The sequence below is a fragment of the Schistocerca gregaria genome, chromosome 4 (genome assembly GCF_023897955.1).
Source record: "Schistocerca gregaria isolate iqSchGreg1 chromosome 4, iqSchGreg1.2, whole genome shotgun sequence".
Lineage (NCBI taxonomy): Eukaryota > Metazoa > Arthropoda > Insecta > Orthoptera > Acrididae > Schistocerca > Schistocerca gregaria.
The window spans coordinates 731,490,714-731,513,086 of record NC_064923.1 but is presented as its reverse complement, the minus strand read 5'-3'; the positions used below and the strand labels follow the sequence as shown (position 1 = coordinate 731,513,086).

At 46.1% G+C, this 22,373-nt stretch overlaps 1 protein-coding gene across 4 annotated transcripts in view; it reads right to left on the bottom strand.

Moving 5' to 3' along the window:
* LOC126266913 (serine/arginine repetitive matrix protein 1-like) overlaps window positions 1–22,373 on the bottom strand; it is a 221,392-nt gene that overhangs the window by 126,993 nt on the left and 72,026 nt on the right. For all 4 annotated transcript variants that reach the window (XR_007548944.1, XM_049971593.1, XM_049971598.1 and 1 more), the window contains exon 2: window positions 10,267–10,530. Coding sequence is in view for 3 of the 4 variants with exons in the window: in XM_049971593.1 (XP_049827550.1) it covers window positions 10,267–10,509 (243 nt within the window). In the remaining variant the exon portion in view is untranslated. The remainder of the gene's footprint in view (window positions 1–10,266; window positions 10,531–22,373) is intronic.

The window sequence follows — 22,373 nt, the reverse complement described above, 5'->3', positions numbered from 1 at the left end:
CGATACACTGTGTAATGCAGCAAGTTATTCCTCCAACGTGGAGGGTAAAAATCGCAGAGGGAGACCAAGAGATGAATGCACTAAGCAGATTCAGAAGGATGTAGGTTGCAGTAGGTATTGGGAGATGAAGAATCTTGCACAGGATAGAGCTTCATGGAGATCTGCATCAAACTTGTCTCAGGACTGAAGACCACAACAACAACAGCAATTCCGTCTTATCATAGGTGCAGTAAAGTGAGGTCTCTGATCCAGTAGCTGCAGGAGATTCGTTAGTTTCTTTTCTGTAGTGTGAACTCAGCTGACGCGCCTACATCAGATGCCGACTGCCAGTAGAATGCTAAGAATTTTTATACTCGCTATGAATCTAAATAAACTACATTAGTTACTCTCCAGTTTTTTTCAAACTTCACACATTGCTTTTCTTATTGTTAAAATGTTACTATTCAAATTTCATTTCGTTATTTATCATAGTTCGAAGAAGATCACGAAAAACCATTCTCGTATTTCAAAATTGATCTAGTAACGGCAATAGATTAACTTTCAATATCATATGGAGGTATTATGTAAAGTTTAGCTCGTACAAATCAGTTAACTAGAATCCTTAATTTTATAATATTTGTAATTTTTATTATAATACTAGAACCTTTTAAAATTAATATGTAGTTTTGTTTTGTTATGTGAGTGCACATATGAACATTGGAAATGTATTATTTTGTGAATATCTTTGTAGAACCCAAACTGTGGGAAACATTCCTGGGGAGAAACACGAGTATTGTGACATATGTCTGAGTGAGCATGCGTTTGTAAAAGATAGCCAGAAAAGAAATTAGAAACCGAATAAGTTTCTTATTGAATTTGGTATTATTTCATACTTTATTAAATCTAATGTAATAAATAGAAGCTTTGCTTACGTAAAATTACTTTCTAAATTGTGATTGGATAAGAGAGCACTTTGCCGCGAGAACCATCTAGAAAGGATGTTCTGATTGGTCATTCATATCAACAGCCAATCAGAATTGAGAGCTTTTTGCGCGGAGAGAAGAGTGCCGTCAGTACGAGGACACTGCCTAGGGAAGTCGCTTCCGAACCATCGTACCGAACACATCGTGTTAGATCACTCATCGCAAATAGTATTTAAAATGAAGGGTTAGATACGCAAATTCGGTTCGGTTATCGCTAACAGACATCACAACGAGACATGCCAGAAGGCTACAGAAAAGAGAAGGAAGATGAGAGAGAAGTGGCTAGCTGACAGGGAGAATGAGCAGAAAAGGGAACATTTTTATCAACATCAGAAGGGAGACAAAGCGAATCCTAAGAGCAGAGAAGAGAATATATCTAACCAGTTCGTTAGAGAAAGTTGAGGCAGAGAGCCAAAACAAGAACTCAAGCCGGCCGCGGTGGCCGTACGGTTCTAGGCGCTGCTGTCCGGAACCGCAAGACTGCTACGGTCGCAGGTTCGAATCCCGCATCGGGCATGGATGTGTGTGAAGTCCTTAGGTTTGTTAGGTTTAAGTTGGTCTAAGTTCAAGGGGACTGATGACCTAAGATGTTAAGTCCCATAGTGCTCAGAGCCATCTGAACCATTTTTGAACCAGGAACTCGAGGATATTTTTCCAATACATAAAAAATCGGAAATGTGGATTTCAGAGCCCAACTTCTTTCATTAAAGATAAGAATGGGAACTTGATAAATGACAAGGAAAGAATTGTAGGAAGATGGAAATAATACTTCTCAGAACTGTTGAATCGCCCAGACCAAGATGGGATGTTACCTGTAAATACTGCGGAGGAAAGGAAAGATGAAGAAGAATGGGAATTTAGTGAAGAAGACGTGAAAATCGCAATCAAAGGACTCATAAACAACAAAGCCTCAGGGAAGGACGCAATAACACTAGAATTAATGAAGGTGGGGGGGGGGGGGGGAACTTGCACTTAGAGATATATAAACTGATCCAGTTGCCAGTTGATATGGGAGAAGGAGACACTGTCAGAAAAATGGAAATTGGCTATAATATGCCCAATATGCAAGAAGGGAAGCAAAATAGATTGCGGTAACTACAGAGGAATCAGCTTGTGGAACGTAACGTATAAGGTGCTGTCCATCATTATCCTCAGAAAATTACAACCATTCATAGAAAACAACATACAGGAGTACCAAGCTGGCTTTCGACCAAACCGATCGACAGTAGAGCACATTTTCACACCAAGACAATTGTTTGAAAAACATTGGGAATATGATAAAGATATCTATAGCCTGTTCGTCGATTTTCAACTTGCATATGATAGCATCCACACGAATAGCCTATACAATGCAATGCGGAACTTCAGATTCCCTGAGAAGCTAGTGAGAATGATGCAAGCTTGTATGGAAGGGTCAAAGGCAGCAGCTAGTTTCTGAGGAGCCACATCAGAAACATTCGAGACTGAGGCAGGCCTCAGACAAGGGGATGCTCTCTCATGTGTTCTGTTCAATATCATATTAGAGAAAGTAATGAAAGAGTGGAGTAGAGATGGACAGTAACTTCAATTGTCTCGCATATGCAGATGACATAGTACTGCTTAAACTAACCTATGCTAAGAACAACACACACACCCATGCCGGTCGGTCGCTGTGGCCGAGCGGTTGTAGGCGCTCCAGTCTGGAATCGCGCGACCGCTACGGTCGCAGGTTCGAATCCTGCCTCGGGCATGGATGTGTGTGATGTCCTTAGGTTAGTTAGGTTTAAGTAGTTCTAAGTTCTAGGGGACTGATGACCTCAGAAGTTAAGTCAAATAGCGCTCACAGCCATTTGAACCTTTTTTTTTTTTTTTTTAAGTTGAAGACACCTGGAGGAACCGGGCCTAAAACAGGAAGGAATGGAGGCAGTTTGTGGAAGCAGCGCGTGGTCTGCAGGGCCTGTGATCGCTGAATATCTATCTATCTATCGCTAACAGAAAGACTTGAGTGGGAAGCATTTTAGTGAGCGTTTGGTAATTTTATATGCTTCCGTGTGAAAGATAGCAGCGTGTGAAGTATTCTGCTCGAACAAAGAAAATCCGCGTGGCGTGTTTCGCATTGGTGACGGAATAGTATGGCGAGCACTTCTGTAAAGAAAGACGACTGAACCGTCGTGTTTAAGTGTTTAACTCGGGGTAAAATTTTCGGTCAGTGACTGTTAGCTAGTGAATAATATGCAAGTCAAACTTGGAAAACATCTGGCTGCCTTCGCGTACTATGTGTAGCACATCTTTATAACAGTAAACTTGCAGACGCAGTATTAGTACAGACGTAAGTACGGACTTGATAGCCATTTATGAGTCTTAAGTGGCAATAAATAGTCAACAGAACTTTGATCATCTTCCTGCAAGAAGCAAGAACCCGAACGCTCGACATTTATTATGAACTTTCTTGAATTGATTTGTAACTAGTTTTGTGGCCTCTATCTGGTAGGTGTTAGGTGGCGATTTCTTTAACGCGGATTTGCACCATTTAGATAGCACCAGCTGCAACAGAGTGAAGGGACAAGGAGCGCAACGGAATCGTATCGAGGTAGGTGCACTGAACTGTGTGAATACGATTACAGTACGAGGAGAATCGAAACCCGCCCCGCCGCAAGTGATGAGGGAGATCAAGTCTTGAAAACATTTGTGACTGGTGATGGGTTTTTCATGTCACTCCAGAATCAAAACAACATTCGATGGAGTGGAGGCACTCGCGATTCCTTCACCCCCCCCCCCCCCCCCGCTTCCTCCCCAATCAAAAAAGAAGAGAAGAATTCAAAACAACGTTGTCAGCACAAAAAGAAAACAAGTGCACGGTGTTCTCGGATGGATAAGGCATACCAAATGGCTCTGAGCACTATGGGACGTAACATCTAAGGTCATCAGTTCCCTAGAACTTAGAACTAATTAAACCTAACTAGCCTAAGGGCATCACACACATCCATGCCCGACATCTAAGGTCATCAGTTCCCTAGAACTTAGAACTGATTAAACCTAACTAGCCTAAGGGCATCACACACATCCATGGCCGAGGCAGGACTCGAACATGCGAACGTAGCGGTCGCGCGGTTCCAGACTGAAGCGCCTAGAACCGGTCGGCCACATCGGCCGACCGGCATGGGTGTGTGTGTGTGTGAGTGTTGTTCTTAGCATAGGTTAGTTTAAGCAGTGTGTAAGCCTAGGGACCATGGACCTCTGCAATGTGGTCCCTTAAGAACTCACATACATTTTAACATTTATTGTGGTGGATAGACACGTCTGTCAAGCATGTGCCTGTTTAGCCTCATTGGTACATAATATCACTGTGTTAACAAACAAATACGTACAGATAAAACTAAAATTGAAAAAATAACACATGGCACAGGCAAGAGACAGCGTTACGAAGTTCAACAGGTGTGTCAATTCAGGACTATTGTCCTGGATCTTTTGCAGCGTCATGCAAATCTTCAGAAGGAATTTACTCCCTAATTTCTGCCATAAGTGGCAGTGTTCGTGTTGCCCGGCCTGTCGACGGTTGCACTTTTCTTAGTACCGTTCCTCAGTTTCAAACACGTATTGCAGGTATGGGTAACGATCTTTGCTGATTGAGATGCACAATGTCCTGGCTTTTGTCTAAGTATTTCAGTTTTAATGATTCCATGATGTAACAGAATATAGCATGAATTCTTCATCGTTTTGTATTTCGCCCACTTAAGTTGCCACGCGTTTACTTTCCGGTGTTTTAAGTGGCTCTGTCCGTGACTCCGCAGACTGTTAATTTTATGAAACCTGTATACGTGTGGTCGACGTGACCATTACGACGCAGCGATGTGTCGAATGGGCATACTCGGAGTGTCAAAAACAGCATCAGAAATGTAGTTTTGAAACTTGCGGAGACTCACAACAATACATTTCATTGCACTTGTCTCAGGATGGACCTGTAGTTTTTCAGCGGCAATCGGTATGCTGACTCACTCGCTCCACTTACGCACACACACACACACACACACACACACACACACACACACACACACACTGCCCTCTACTCATTAATAATAAGTGCAAATAAAGAAATACTTATCGATGATATTTAAATAGAGAATAACTCATATCACTGGCAAGAGGTCACGCAACTAAGTCACGGAGATTTTTCAAACTCTGCTTGTAGTTGTGTCCACTGACAACCATAACTTTCGGTGAATTAGAATATTACACAAATCTTCCAAAAGAATTTGCTACCTCACATGTATCATAGGGGCAAACCAATATTACGTGCTCTGGAATCCCAGCCTGTAGTCAGACACACATTATCCAATGCCACGTAATAATTTCGAATAAAGACTTAGACACAATCTTTGAAACTATAAAAATAGCAGGGATAAAACACAGGCTGCCAAATGTTATCTACAATGTATCCAGGCTCCTACTACAGAAGACATGAAAGCCAGGGAATACTCGAGCGTCGAGTGAGACAGGGTTGTAGCGTAACCCCGATGTTATTAAACATGTATACTGAGGAAGAACAAAAGGAAAGGAAAGAAAAATTTGCAAACAGCATTAAAGTTCACGGAGAAGAAATACAAACATTGCGGTTTGCGACTAAAACCGAGATTCTCCCAGAGACGTCAAAGGACTCGGAACATCCGTTGGATGGAATGGAAAGTGTTTTGGAAAGAGGATATAAGCAAGTAAGACAAGAATAGTGGAATGTAGTCGAATTATATCATTCGATGCCGAGCGAATTGGATCACGAAACGAGACACAGAAATTAGTAGAAGCGTTTTGCTATTTGGGAAGAAAAATAACATAACTATGTGGAAAGGATACAAAATGCAGACTGGTAGTAGCTTGGAAAGCACTTCTAAAACAGAGGAATTTGTCAACATCGAATACGAATTGAGTGTTAGGAGACTTTTGTGAAGGTGTTTGTCGGGGGTGTTGTCTCGTATGGAAGTGAAACGTGGACGATAAAAAGTTAAGACAAGAAGGGAATAGTTCCATTTATGGACGTCCATCTTATTGCATGGACGAGGGACTTCAGCTCATTTGCATCTACATCTACATGGATACTCTGCAAATCACATTTAAGTGCGTGGCAGAGGGTTCATCGAACCACCTTTACAATTCTCTATTATTCCAATTTCGTATAGTGCGCGGAAACAATGAACACCTGTATCTTTCCGTAAGAGCTCTGATTTCCCTTATTTTATCGTGGTGATCGTTCCTCCCTATGTAGGTCGATGTCAACAAAATATTTTCGCATTCGGAGGAGAAATTTGGTGATTGGAATTTGGCGAGAAGATTCCGTCGCAACGAAAAACGCCTTTGTTTTAATTATGTCCAGCCCAAATCCTGTATCATTTCTGTGACACTCTCTCCCACATTTTGCGATAATACAAAACGTGCTGCGTTTCTTTGAATTTTTTCGATATACTCTGTCAGTCCTACGTGGTAAGCATCCCACACCGCGCAGCAGTATTCTAAAAGAGGACGGACAAGCGTAGTGTAGGCAGACTTCTTAGTAGGTCTGTTACGTTTCCTAAGTGTCCTGTCATTGAATCGCAGCCTTTGGTTAGCCTTCCCCTCAACATTTTCTATGTGTTCTTTCCAATTTAAGTTGTTCGTAATTGTAATACCTAGGTATTTAGCTGAATTTACAGCTTTTAGATTAGACTGATTTATCGTGTAACCGAAGTTTTACGAATTCCTTTTAGCGCTCATGTGGATGACCTCACAATTTTCGTTATTTAGGGTCAACTGCCACTTTTCGCACCATTCAGATATTTTTTCTAAATCGTTTTGCAGTTTATTTTGATCTTCTGATGACGTTATTAATCGATGAACGACAGCGGTAATCTGCAAACAACCGAAGACGGCTGTTCAGATTGTCTCCCAAATCGTTTATGTAGATAAGGAACAGCAAAGGGGCTATCTATAACACTAACTTGGGGAACGCCAGAAATGAGTTGTGTTTTACTCGATGGCTTTCCGTCAATTACTACGAACTGTGACTTCTCTGACAGGAATGTAATAATATATAATACAATAATACATAATATATAAGAGAGAAAGTGTCACCAAAGCTGTATCTTGACAATGTCTTTGTTCTATCACACGAATTGTTTCGGCGGCACATAACCGCCATTCTCAGGCCCCACCACTGCCAAAAGAGTATTCGATTTCCTCGGCGAAGTCGAGTTTAGACTCGTGATGAAAGCTTGCCCATGCATGCTAGTAACAAGAACTCCACAGTAAATGCGCCAATAGAATAAAATACTCTTTGGCAGTGGGGGGGGGGGGGGGGAAGGGGGGGGGGTGGCTGAGGGTAGCGGTAATGTGCCGCCGAAAATAGTCCTGTGATAGACATTCTCAAGATACGGATGTGGTGATGCTTTTTCTCATAGAGAACAGACGCTTTTGAAATGTGATGTCACAGAATAGTGAAGATTAGATTGATAGGTGGAGTGGCTAACGGGGACGTACTGGAAAAAGTTGGGGACAAAATAAGTTTGTGTAGCCTGACCAAAAGAAGGGACTGGTTGCTAGGGTACATCCCGAAGTATCGACGAATCGTCAGTTCGGTAGTGGACGAAAGTAAGAGGTTGGGGGGGGGGGGGGATGGGGGGGGGGGTGAGGAGGGGGGCTAACTATTGTGAAGGAAGACCAAGACACAAGTATGTTGTGTGATTCTTCAATTTCTCCAGGAGTATTTCAAGACGAAATAAATCTCGGGTGAACAGCCTGGTATGAGTGTGCATAGGACACAATATTTCGTCAATCGACCACGTTCCATTATCAGGTGCGCTGATGTACTGAACAGCGGTGGGTCGGCGCCATGTATATGGCTCTACATCTCACACCTGCAGTACCGGCGGAAACTGAGGATGAACATCAAGAGGAGGCGGCCTTGGCTACTATTCCGTTTCGTGGGGCCTTATCCGGAAAAATTGGACGCATTTTAAGCAAACACCAAGTAAAAACCATCTTCCGTCCTCCAAGCAAAACCAAGAGCCTTGTTGGTAGTGTCAGGGACAACCTTGGTATACGTAAATCAGGGGTTTATCAGATACCTTGCCAATGCGGTAGTTTATAGATAGGACAGACCATTCGTACTATGAGGACCGATGCCGAGAACATCAACGGCACACTAGACTGCAACAGCCCAATAAGTCGGCAATCGATGAGTATTGCCTGTCGGAATTCCACAGCATGGATTCTGACCAAATCAAAGTCCTGACACAGACCTCCAAATACTGGGACCGTGTCATCAAAGAAGCCATAGAGATCAGAGTAAGGGAGCCACAACTAAATCGTGACAGCAGTTACATCCTTAGCAAGGCGTGGGAACCCGCGATCACCCGGATTAAGAAGAAAAGGGATATTTCCCAAAGTGTACCGACTTCAGGGGAGGAAGGAAGAATAACGAGAGCGATGCCGGCAGACGCTCCTGAAGGAGAAGACCTAGGACGCAGTGCCCAGACGGCGGGAGAACGGACGCTGTACCAGGACCGCACCGACTCATAGGAAGCGCCTGAGGGAGGAGCGGGAGGGGGAATTGTCCTATATACAGGGTGTTACAAAAAGGTACGGCCAAACTTTCAGGATACGTTCCTCACGCACAATGAAAGAAAATATGTTATGTTGACATGTGTCCAGAAACGCTTACTTTCCATGTTAGAGCTCATTTTATTACTTCTCTTCAAATCACATTAATCATGGAATGGAAACACACAGCAACAGAACGTACCACCGTGACTTCAACAGGAAATGTTCAAAATGTCCTCCGTTAGCGAGGATACACGCATCGACCCTCCGTCGCATCGAATCGCTGATGAGCTGATGTAGGCCTAGAGAATGGCGTATTGTATCACAGCCGTCTACAATACGAGCACGAAGAGTCTCTATATTTGGTACCGGGGTTGCGTAGACAAGAGCTTTCAAATGCCCCCATGAATGAAAGTCAAGAGGGTTGAGGTCAGGAGAGCGTGGAGGCCACGGAATTGGTCCGCCTCTACTAATCAATCGGTCACCGAATCTGTTGTTGAGAAGCGTACGAACACTCCCCCGAGATGTGCAGGAGCTCCATCGTGCACGAATCACATGTTGTGTCGTACTTGTAAAGGCATATGTTCTAGCAGCACAAGTAGAGTATCCCGTATGAAATCACGATAACGTGCTCCATTGAGCGTGGGTGGAAGAACATGGGACCCAATGAAGACATCACCAACAACGCCTGCCCAAACGTTCACAGAAAATCTGTGTTGATGACGTGATTGCACAATTGCGTGCTGATTCTCGTCGGCCCACACATGTCGATTGTGAAAATTTACAATTTGATCACGTTGGAAAGAAGTCTCATCCGTAAAGAGAACATTTGCACTGAAATGAGGATTGACACATTGTTGGATGAACCATTCGCAGAAGTGTACCCGTGGAGGCCAATCAGCTACTGATAGTGCCTGCACACGCTGTACATGGTCGGGAAACAACTGGTTCTCCCGTAGTACTATCCATAGAGTGACGTGGTCGACGTTACCTTGTGCAGCAGCAACTTCTCTGACGCTGACATTAGGGTTATCGTCAACTGCACGGGGAATTGCGTCGTCCATTGCAGGTGTCCTCGTCGTTCTAGGTCTTCCCCAGTCGCGAGTCATAGGCTGGAATTTTCCGTGCTCCCTAAGACGCCGATCAATTGCTTCGAACGTCTTCATGTCGGAACACCTTCGTTCTGGAAATCTGTCTCGATACAAACGTACCGCGCCCCGTGCTAATCCATACGTCAAATGGGCATCTGCCAACTCCGCATTTGTAAACATTGCACTGACTGCAAAACCACGTTCGTGATGAACACTAACCTGTTGATGCTACGTACTGATGTGCTTGATGCTAGTACTGTAGAGCAATGAGTCGCATCTCAACACAAGCACCGAAGTCAACAATACCTTTCTTCAATTGGGCCAACTGGCGGTGAATCGAGGAAGTACAGTACATACTGACGAAAGTAAAACGAGTTCTAACATGGAAAGTAAGCGTTTCCGGACACATGCCCACATAACATCTTTTCTTTATTTGTGTGTGAGGAAGGTTTCCTGAAAGTTTGGCCGTACGTTTTTGTAACACCCTGTATACACATGGCGCCGGCCGACCGCCGGTCAGTACATCAGCGCACCTGATGACGGCAACGTGGTGGATTGCCGAAATATTGTGTCCTACGCACAGTCATACCAGGCTGTTCACCCGAGATTTATTTCGCCACAAGTATGTCCGCTGGCGAGGCCAGAGTGGAGAAGAAGAGGCTGCCCACCTGGTCTCGCCGGCCGCTGATGGTGCCGCCGCCACTGAGGATGGCGCCGTTGTCGGTGAGCCTGAGGCGGCGGCCGGGCGCCCGCTCGGGCAGCACCTTGGCCACGCCGGGGCCCAAAGCCGACAGCCCGGCCGGCCGGCCGCGGCCCTCGCGCGGGTACGAGTTGGCCCACGACTGCTGCGGCTGCTGCCGGGACAACTGCTGCTGCTGCTGCTGCTGCCACTGGGACGACGAGTTGCCCATCGTGGCGCAGCTCGCTCATTCCTGCAACAGCCACAGTGCTTGTCAGCCTTTCCACAGGGGCTCTCCCGAGAAACTTCCTTGTACGCATTTCAGGGCGTTTACACTGCCCGAAAAAAAGAAGAAAAAATTATGTGAGGCACCAGAACAAGTGATCGGATGTCAATGAACCTTCCTATAGGTACACGCCATTAAACACTACTGGCCATTAAAATTGCTACACCACGAAGATGACTTGCTACAGACAGGAAGAAGATGCTGTGATATGCAAATGATTAGTTTTTCAGAGCATTCACACAACTTTGGCGCAGGTGGCGACACCTACAACGTGCTGACATGAGGAAAGTTTCCAGCCGATTTCTCATACACAAACAGCAGTCGACCGGCATTGCCTGGTGAAACGTTGTTGTGATGCCTCGTGTAAGGAGGAGAAATGCGTACCATCACGTTTCCGACTTTTAAAAAGGTCGGATTGTAGCCTATCGCGATTGCGATTTATCGTATCGCGACATTGCTGCTCGCATTGGTCGAGATCCAATGACTGTTAGCAGAATATGGAATCGCTGGGTTCAGGAGGAGAGTAATACGGAACGCCATGCTGGATCCAAACGGCCTCGTATCACTAGCAGTCGAGATGACAGGCATCTTATCCGATAGCTGTAATGGATCGTGCAGCCACGTCTCAATCCCTGAGTCAACAGATGGGGACGTTTGCAAGCTAACAACCATCTGCACGGACAGTTCGACGGCATTTGCAGCAGCATGGACTATCAGCTCGGAGACTGTCGCTGCGGTCACCCTTCACGCTGTATGACAGACAGGAGAACCTGCGATGGTGTACTCGACGACGAACCTGGGTGCACGAATGGCAAAACGTCATTTTTTCGGTTCTGTTTACAGCATCACGATGGGCACATCCGTGTTTGACGACATCGCGATGAACGCACATTGGAAGCGTTTATTCGTCATCGCCATACTGGCGTATCACCCGGCGTGATGGTATGGCTGCCATTGGTTACACGTCTCGGTCACCTCTTGTTCGCAGTGACGGCACTTTGAACAGTGCACGTTACATTTCAGATGTGTTACCACCAGTGACTCTACAATTCATTCGATCCCTGCGAAACGCTACATTTCAGCAGGATAATGACGGCCACATGTTGCACGTCCTGTACGGGCCTTTCTGGGTACAGAAAACGTTCGACTGCTGCCCTGGCCAGCACATTCTCCAGATCTCTCACCAATTGAAAACGTCTGGTCAATGGTGGCCGAGCAACTGGCTCGTCACAATACGCCAGTCACTACACTCGATGAACTTTGGTATCGTGTTGAAGGGGCATGGGCAGTTGTGACTGTACGCGCCATCCAAGCTCTGTCTGACTTAATGTCCAGGCGTATCAAGGCTGTTATTACGGCCACAGATGGTTCATCTGGATACTGATTTCTCTGGATCTATGGACCGAAATTGCGTGAAAATGTAATCACATCTCCGTTCTAGTATAATATATATGTCCAACGAATAACCGTTTATCATCTCAATTTCTTCTTGGTATAGCAGTTTTAATGGCCAGTAGTGTAATTACACTAGGAATTTTGTGCGACAGGTAGAACGGTCACCAGAGAGCATCAGTGTTGTTCATGTTTAGTCTTGTAACAGCCCTGATAAGACGTATAAAGTGCGAGAGTAGAGATAGATTTTTAGTGATCACTGTGAATGACAGAGAGATCCCGCGTACTCGTGTGAGACAGCGTTGCCATAGCTGGCAGGGCTTAAAAGGGGGTTCATTATGCGTCTCCATTTGCGCAGCTGGTCGAATCGTGCAGTATCCAGATTTGTGGAGCATTCGGAGGTGACAGTGACTCAAATGTTGGACTGCGCGGGAATATGAGATGGTTCAAATGGTTCAGAGCACTAAGGGACCTAGCATTCGGGAGGACGACGGTTCAATCCCGTCTCCAGCCATCCTGATTTAGGTTTTCCGTGATTTCCCTAAATCGTTTCAGGCAAATGCCGGGATGGTTCCTTTTAAAGGGCACGGCCGATTTCCTTCCCAATCCTTCCCTAACACGAGCTTGCGCTCCGTCTCTAATGACCTCGTTGTCGACGGGACGTTAAACACTTACCACCACCACCACCTTTGTCATCCAGTATACATCTATATGTTGTTGTTGATGATGTTGTTGCTGTTGTTGTTGTGACCTTCAGTCCAAAGATTGGTTTGATGTTGCTCTCCATGCTTCTATACCCTGTGCAAACATGTTCGTCTCCGAATAACTTCTGCAACCTACATCCTTTCGAACCTGTTTACTTTAATCGTCTCTTGGTCTTCGTCTACAATTTTTATCAGCCACACTTCCCTTCAATAATAAATTGGTGATCCCTTGACGTCTCACAACGTGTCTTATAAACCGAGACCTTCTTTCAGTCAAGTTATACCACGAATTTCATTCCTCTGCAGTTCTATTCAGTACGTCTTCATTAGTTCCGCGACCTACCAGGCTAATCTTCAGCATTCTTCTATAGCACCACATTTCAAAAGCTTCTATTATCTTCTTGTCATAATTGTTTATCGTCCACGTTTCACACCCAAACATGGCTACACTCCAGACAAACACTTCCGGAAAAGACTTCCTAGCACTTAAAATTCATATTCAGTATTAACAAATTTATGTTCTTCAGAAACACTTTTCATGCCACGGCGAGACTGTGTTTTATATCCCCTCTACTTCAGCAGTCGTCAGTTATTTTACTTTTTTCATGTACAGACTGAAGCGGCGAGGTAAAATTTGTTCCAAGGCCGGGAATCGAACCCTGGTCTCCTGCTTGGAAGGGAGGTGCGCTAGCCACTAAGCCAAATGGTACAGTTGTTCGCACAAATGCGCGAATTACCCTGGCATGCCCCCCTGCTGGATCCAGATTCTCACTGCTGCCCCAGCCTATTTTAAATCCCCCCTCCGCTATTTCGCTGCCCGTACAGAAAAACTCTTCTACTACTTTTAGTGTCTCGTCCCGTAATCCGTAATCTAATCCTTTCAGCATAAGCTGACGTAGTTGGACTATATTCCACTATCCTTGTTTTGCTTATGTTGATATTCATGTTATATCGTCCTTTCAAGAGGCAGTCCATTTCACTTAGCTGCTCTTCCAAATCCTTTGCCCTGTCTGACAGAATTACGATGTCATCGCCAAACCTCAAAATTTTTAGGTATCCTTTCTGAACTTTAATTCCTACTCCCAATCTTCTTTGCTTTCCTTTAGTACTTGGATAATGTACACATTGAATTGCGCCGGGGGCAGGCTGCAATCCTATCTCACTTCCTTCTTCTCAACCAGTGCTTCCGTTTCATGCCTCTCGGCTCTTATAACTGCCGTCTGTATTCTGTAAAAATTGTAGAGAACTTTTCGCTCCCTGTATTTTATCCCTGCTCTTCGGAATTCCAAAGAGAGTATCCAGTCAAAATTGTCAAAAAAATCTACAAATGCTATAAACGTAGATTTTCGTTTATGTAAGCTTTCTTCTAAGAGAAGTTGTAGGGTCAGTATTGCCTCGCGTTTCTGGCGGAATCCAAGCTGATCTTCCTCGAGGTCGGCTTTGCCGTGGAGCCCTAGGGATCAAGCGCCGACCGCACCCCGCACAACTACTAAGTCGTCTGGATTGGCGCGAGCTCCGTCCCTATGGAACATTCGCCGCTGAAAGAATGAACTACGGAACGCAGCGGCGAGACCAGCGGGTAGGATTACGGTATTCTGGCCACGCCACCTGGCAGCGTACAGGGCGAGGGCAGAGGTCGCTGACGTACCGCGCATTTTCCTGCAGCCGCAGGATCGCATGCCGAGAACAGACCCGCATAGACCCTTACGTGAGACAGCTATCCAGGCCGGCACGGGAGCTTAGCAGAGCAGTTCCATTGCAGCCGACCAGAAGATGGACTCTGCCAGCAGCTTCCAGGGCAGCACGCTACCTCCTGGACTGCAACCAGGAGAACAAGACAAGTGGCATAACCTGATTTCCTAGAAACTTCGCTCGGTGGAAGAGGGGTCAGAATAAGGGAACACGTGTCTGTAGATCCTTCACCTATTCTGAGAAAATAACGGTCAAAGTTTTCGAGGTACTTTATGTGCCTTTTGGCGAGGAAGTAGTTTAGCCGAAGAAGTGGCTACCGTCGCGGTTGCATAATTTTGCCCCCCGCGTTCGAAACCCGATCACTATTTTTTTTTTTTTAATTTTGTTGTTCATTTATGTACGGGGGGCCTGGGGAGGGGGAGGGGCTGTTAGTTTCCCAGACCTTGGAACCGACAGAACTGCCCACTTCGCATCATGAACCTCAAAGCATCCCATTCCGCTTCTCCCGTGAGGCAACGTTACTGGCAGTGCCGGTAACAGAAACCAGCTGGTAAGAATGGAAGATTATATGACCGTCACTCTTCACAGCGTCTTCAGACAGCGCTACGGGCAACGTCGGCAGCTCAATGAGGTTACTTGTGGGTGATACTGCAATATGTAGAGAAGTAGCAACGCTAGAAAACTACAGTGAAATCCAGGAAGACCTGCACAAAATAGACGCTTAGTGTAGGGATTGGCGCCGCGCGGGAATAGCCGAGCGGTCTGAGGCGCTGCAGTCATGGACTGTGCCGCTGGTCCCGGAGGAGGTTCGAGTCCTCCCTCGAGCATGGGTGTGTCTGTTTGTCCTTAGGATAATTTACGTTAAGTAGTGTGTAAGCTTAGGGACTGATGACCTTACCAGTTAAGTCCCATAGGATTTCAGACACATTTGAACATTTTTTTTTTTTTAACTGATCGAGCACAAGAAGAGACCTCTTCTGTAATAAAGCACCTTTCCTTCTCTCCCATACTCTATTAATCCATAATTTCGAGCCAACCCTTCTCATGTACGTGAACAACACCTGGCGGTATTTCAGAAGGTTTTCGCATTTCTTTGCGCTTGAAAACGATCATTGGATCAGTTTAATACCGTCGACACAACATGAAAGGACAACAGCATAGTGCATTTTCTCATGTCCATTTATTTTTATGGTTACAGTTTTAGCATCTTTTACGGCAACAGATCTGTTACTCGCCACATCACATGTCAGAGCAGTTTTGTCCAAATTCGCTAGCTGGCTTAGTTCCACACTGGTTTTCTTTCGATGTTGAATAATAAAGCGATGGAAAGATAATACTCTTGTGGAATTTTCTGAGATATTTTGGTTTTAATTAGCATGCTAAGTCCTGCACGCTTCATAAGCCTGTAGCACCGACCAACTCCATCCCTAGTTATGGCCGTTTTGCGTTCAGTCCTCTTTCTGCACATTTAGTCCTGCTCATTTTTTTCAGTTCTTCTTTACTAGCCTACCAATTGCGAATGGTTTTTACTGTTGGTGGAGGGCCGAAATGCAAGTCAGCTGCTCTGTTTCCATAGCATATGCTGTTACTATCAATTTATAGCCTGCATCATATGAATGCCTTTTTTTTTTAAATTTTTTTTTTTTTTTTTTTTTTTTGCATTGCGAAACTAGTTACTAACAAAAATATTGTACGGTTGGGGATAACACAGATCACTTTCAGTCAAGTTCAATGGCGCCGTAGACTGCAATGACGCTTCATTGGCTAGACAGTCTTCTGAGATTGTGATGGCGCAGCGGCAGGGAGACAATGTTGGCACGTTTGTGAACACCCCCGACTCACGTTCGTCGCATCGATGCACTGCCGCTGCCAGTCGGATTCAGTGTTGCCAGATAGAGGTAGGTTGCCCGCGGCATCGGATTTTCTGCAACTTCGAAGACTATCGAGAATGTTAAATCAAACACTGGATATCTTATACTAATTTCGCGTATAAGAGACACCTGAATTTTGGAGGCAATTTTACGAAGAAAATAGTGCGTCTTAAGGGTAGCAAAATACGGTGAGGTCGGATGATCTAGCAGGCCAGTCGAAACGTGATTGGGTGCCTGCGTGTTTCTCAAAGCAAGACCGTACCAGTGTCTTATCAGCCCTGTGAACAAGACAATTACAACTTCTCGACGGGGGTACCCACAGCACACTTATCTCGGAGCTGTAGAAGGGACAGCAACAATTCGTCATCGAAAATGTAGAAATAAACACCTTTTTTTTCATTTTCAGAGTAATCTGTTTGGAAAGCCCCAAGCCATTGTGCGAAAAACACTTCCAAGGTATCAGAGAACCACTTCTGGCCTGAACCAACCCGTCATTGGGCCATGAGTACACTCGACGTATTGCATAATTGGAGAAAGGCATCGTGGGGAGTTCTCGGGCCGACGAGATGCCTCCAGTCAACTGCCGCGTGGTTTCTTTGTTGTTTAGCCCATTAAGGAGCTTGCAGTGTTACACGGTGAAGTGACCATTGGGATTTTGCGAGGTACCGGACTCCAAACGTCTATTGCGTGCAGTTCCGTTCGAAAACTGGTTAAGGAGACCTGCATTCACAAACAGCAGCAACTCCAGTCGGAATCGAAACCGACTGTCACTGACAAGGCATGACACTGGTCTCTGGCCTCTAGCGGTCAGCCGGCCGCGGTGGCCGAGCGATGCTAGGCGCTTCAGTCCGGAACCGCGCGACTGCTACGGTCGCAGGTTCGAATCCTGCCTCGGCATGGATGTGTGTGATGTCCTTAGGTTAGTTAGGTTTAAGTAGTTCTAATTTCTAAGGGACTGATGACCTCAGATGTTAAGTCCCATAGTGCTCAGAGCCATTTGAACCATTTTTTTTAGCGGTCAGGATCTTTTTACGAACGCTGTTGTCATCTCGCGTTTCGTGGCTTCAGTGGTACACTGTACCTCGTAGACATGTAAACACCAACAAATATGGCAGCTTCTTTCACAGCGAGGTCACGTGCACTAGCAAAGACGGTAGCTCTCATCTGTCACGTCTTAGCGTCGACCCATATTACTCTACTCATTGCATACACATGACTGATATACACGCATCGACTTAAACGACTGTTGGGGAGGGGGGGGGGGGAGGGTGTCCACGAGACCTCCTGGTACCAGTTCTTCACCGTTTCCAGCGCTCCACAGCTACCAGGGTGCTGTTTCGTCCTGTAAGCTCAAAGCTGAGGCTTTTTGCGGATGATGCTGTAGTATATCGAGAGGTTATAACAATGGAAAATCGTACTGAAATTCAAGAGGATCTGCAGCGAATTGACGCGTGGTGCAGGGAATGGCTATTGAATCTCAGTGTAGACAAGTGTATACATACAAATAAAAATGCCTCATCATTTAGCTACAGTATAGCAGGTCAGGAACTGGAAGCAGTTAATTCCACAAATTATCTGGGAGTACGCATTAGGAGTGATTTAAAATGGAATGAATGTCGGTAAAGCAGATGCCAGACTGAGATTCATTGGAAGAATCCTAAGAAAATGCAGTCCGAAAACAAAGGAAGTAGGTTACAGTACGCTTGTTCGCCCACTGATTGAATACTGCTCAGCAGTGTGGGATCCGTACCACATAGGGTTGATAGAAGAGATAGTGAAGGTCCAGCGGAGAGGAGCGCGCTTCGTTACAGGATCATTTAGTAATCGCGAAAGCGTTACGGAGATGGTAAATAAACTCCAGTGGAAGACTCTGCAGGAGAGACGCTCAGTAGCTCGGTATGGGCTTTTGTTGAAGTTTAGAGAACATACCTTCACCGAGGAGTCAAGCAGTATAGTGCTCAAAAATGGCTCTGAGCACTATGCGACTTAACTTCTGAGGTCACCAGTCGCCTGGAACTTAGAACTAATTAAACCTAACTAACCTAAGGACATTACACACATCCATACCCGAGGCAGGATTCGAACCTGCGACCGTAGCGGTCGCCCGGTTCCAGACTGTAGCGCCTAGAACCGCACGGCCACTCCGGCCGGCGTATATTGCTCCCTCCTACGTATATCTCGCGAAGAGACCATGAGGATAAAATGAGAGAGATTAGAGCCCACACAGAGGCATACCGACAATCCTTCTTTCCACGAACAATACGAGACTGGAATAGAAAGGAGAACCGATAGAGGTACTCAAAGTACCCTCCGCCACACACCGTCAGGTGGCTTGCGAAGTATGGATGTAGATGTAGAGCTCTGCGGGTGGAGCATAAGGCTCATAGCAGGACGTACGATACCGGCGGCCGCTGAGGAGACGCGAGTCGCTGCAGCCTGGGTGTCAGCGGGGGAGGGAGGAAGCGCGTGGTGGTCGTTTCCACCGCGGCGTGTGGACGGCACGCATTCGGCGAAAGTACGGGGCGATGTGTTGGCAGCGGGATGGCGGCGCGGGCGCGCTTCTGCAGCCGCCCGCCGTCCTTGGCCATTAGGCATTCAGGGCGAAGGCGGCGGCGGCGTTGCGGAATAGGTCGGCGGCCCGAGGCGCGCGTGATGAAAGCGAGATGGCAGAGAGATCGACCCTGTTCCCCAGTTGGGCGGCGCTGCTCACACACGGCCAGACACCTTGCCTCGCAGATGGACTTTCTCCGCGGGAGCGTCTGCCGGCCGGGAAAGCCGCCCGCGGGTCGGACTCAGGTGTCTGCACGCGGCGCGCTGCCGCAGCCTCAACGTGGGCCACGCGACGCGCGCGGCTCTCCTCCCGTCTATTTTGTTACCTGTTTCCGGACATTAGTTCGTTATCCACCACATTCCGATACTCCAGTGCTGTGAAGCATAACGGGTTAAACTACACTACTGGCCATTAAAATTCCTACACCAATAAGAAATGCAGATGATAAACGAGTATTCATTGGACAAATATATTATACTAGAACTGACATGTGATTAGATTTTCACGCAATTTGCGGGCAGAGATCCTGAGAAATCAGTACCCAGAACAACCACCTCTGGCCGTAATAGCGGTCTTGATACGGCAGGGCATTGAGTCAAACACAGCCTGGATGGTGTGTACAGGTACAGCTGCCCATCCAGCTTCAACACGATACCACAGTTCATCAAGAGTAGTGACTGGCGTATTGTGACGAGACAGTAGCTCGGCCACTATTGACCAGACGCTTTCGACTGGTGAGAGATCTGGAGAATGTGCTGGCCAGGGCAGCAGTCGAACATTTTCTGTATCCAGAAAGGCCCGTACAGGACCTGCAACATGCGGCGGTGCATTATCCTGCTGAAATGTAGGGTTTCACAGGCATCGAATGAAGGGTAGACCCACGGGTCGTAACACATCTGAAATGTAACGTTCACTGTTCAAAGTGCCGTCAATGCGAACAAGAGGTGACCGAGACGTGTAACCAATGGCACCCGATACCATAATGCCGGGTGATACGCCAGTATGGCGATGACGAATACACGCTTCCAATGTGCGTTCACCGCGATGTCTTGGCCACCAGAAACAGAACCTGCATTCACCCGAAAAAAAAAACGATGTTTTGGAATTCGTGCACCCAGGTTCGTCATTAAGTACTCCATCGCAGACGCTCCTGTCTGTGATGCAGCGTCAAGGGTAACCGCAGCCATGGTCTCCGAGCTGATAGCCCATGCTGCTACAAACGTCGTCGAACTGTTCGTGCAGTTGGTTGTTTTGCAAACGACCCCATCTGTTGACTCAGGGATCGAGACGTGGCTGCACGGTCCGTTACAGCCATGCGGATAAGTTGCCTGTCATCTCGACTGCTAGTGATACGAGGCGGTTGGGATCCAGCGCGGCGTTCCGTATTACTCTTCTGAACCCACCGATTCCATATTCTGTTAACAGTCATTGGACCTCGGCCAACGTGAGCTGCAATGTCGCGATACGATAAACCCCAATCGCGATGGGCTACAATCCGACCTTTACCAAAGTCGGAAAAGTGATGCTACGCATTTCTCATCCTTACACGAGGCATCAAAACAACGTTTCACCAGGCAACGCCAGTCAACATGTCCGCACGTTGTAGGTGTCGCCACCGGCGCCAACCTTGTGTGAATGCTCTGAAAAGCTAATCATTTGCATATCACAGCATCTTCTTGCTGTCGGTTAAATTTCGCGTCTGTAACACGTCATGTTCGTGGTGTAGCAGTTTTAATCGCCAGTAGTATATCTTACTATTTTTCTTTTGTTCGTGTACAACAATACTGTTTTGCTGTCTAGAAGAATTAATACGTGGATTAAAAGATCGGTAACAAAGTATTGTCTCACACTGTACCTAAGGCCATCGGTTCTCATATTCCGACTCTCACAAGTGCGATGTCGCAAGTTCAGTCTTTAGTAACGCTCCTTTGTATAAGTGTTACGTTAACTATTGTGACAGGGAAAACATTACCTGCTAATGATTCAGCATGTGCATCAGGAGAGAGACTGAAGAATGGCTGTCTGGGAGGTGTAGATATCAACCTTCTATCGGATGTATGTACAGCACTTCACAAAACAGACATCGTCGACATCCAAGCAATGTTCGAAACAAACCGTTAACTTGCAGCATGAACACTGAATGAAAAACGGCGTGCCATAGTGATCACAAACATTTGCATCATAAAGCTCGAAGGCGAACTCTTTGGGAGTTGAAAATCGTACAGGACGATTAGCTAAGTACCCATTCTTAAAAAAATACATGAATATATGAAGATAGTAACTGTTCTCGAAAGAAGAGATGACCGTACAGCTTCTCTAGAATGAATGATAATTAATTGAAACCCTCGGCTGCCGGCAGGTGTTGCTGACATACCTTGATGGGGACAGCTGAAATGTGTGCGCCGACCGCGATTGGAACCCGAGATCTCCTCCTTACATGGCAGACGCTCTATCCATCTGAGCCACCGAGGGCACAGAGGATAGCGCGACTGCAGGGACTTATCCCTTGCACGCTTCCCGTGAGACCCACATTCCCAACTGTCCACAATCTACATACTTAATGTTGCTAATAGGTACTTTGACCAACCACACGTTACTCGCGCCCACTTAAGTTGACGAATCCCGAAAGAGTTCGGGCAACCTGTGCGCACTCGCACAGACGAAGGTCAATGGCCGGGTAGCCATTTAACTATATATGAAGATAGTAACGTTCTTGAAAGAACAGATACCATTGCTGACCGTGCAGTTTATCTAGAATAAATGATAATTATTTGAAACCCTCAGCTGCCGGCAGGTGTCTGCCATGTAAGCAGGAGATCTCGGGTTCGAATCCCGGTCGGGGCACACAGTTTCAGCTGTCCCCGTCAAGGTATGTCAGCAACACCTGTCGGCAGCTGAAGGTTTCAATTAATTAGCATTTACATATAGAATCATACTGGTGGAACGGGCTGGTGAGAACTGATGGAACGTGATGGCATGCAAACGAATGTGAAAAGTCTGTTACGGAACTGGCATTTCCTTAAGGTGTAGCTGCAGACAGTGCGATAATATGTTTTATTGACACGGAAAAAACAAACACCCAGAGACTGAATTTGTCCAGTGATATGAACTGTAATGTGACACACTTTTCATGGGGGCTAGTTCCCTATGGTTTTTGTACGCTGACCAGGAATCAAACAAAAACAAGTTGTTTTGACCAGGTATTGGCCAAAACCAGCGCTCATATCGTAGATGTAGTTCTGTTACGTCAATGTTCCGCTTCTTGCCTACTGTGACGTAAATATTCCCTGCTACCCTTGCAGTATCGCGCACACTAGAAAGAACTTATGGAGCAGAACACTTTCAACTTCTCGCAGCACAATAAATAACTTCCCAACCAATTAACCATCCAGATTAACAGTCTACATAACTGTATACGAATGCGTTAAGGCATTGATGTTAGTTGATCTTGATACAACTGTCTTGGGACCTCTAACTTCCAGGGTTCTTTTCATATCAATTTCCCCTTCAAATCCCGATTGGTCGAAGTGGAAAACAAATTCCTTATCGAACGATGGGATAGGTTTGCTTACCTCATCTACAAATTTTCTACCCGATTCC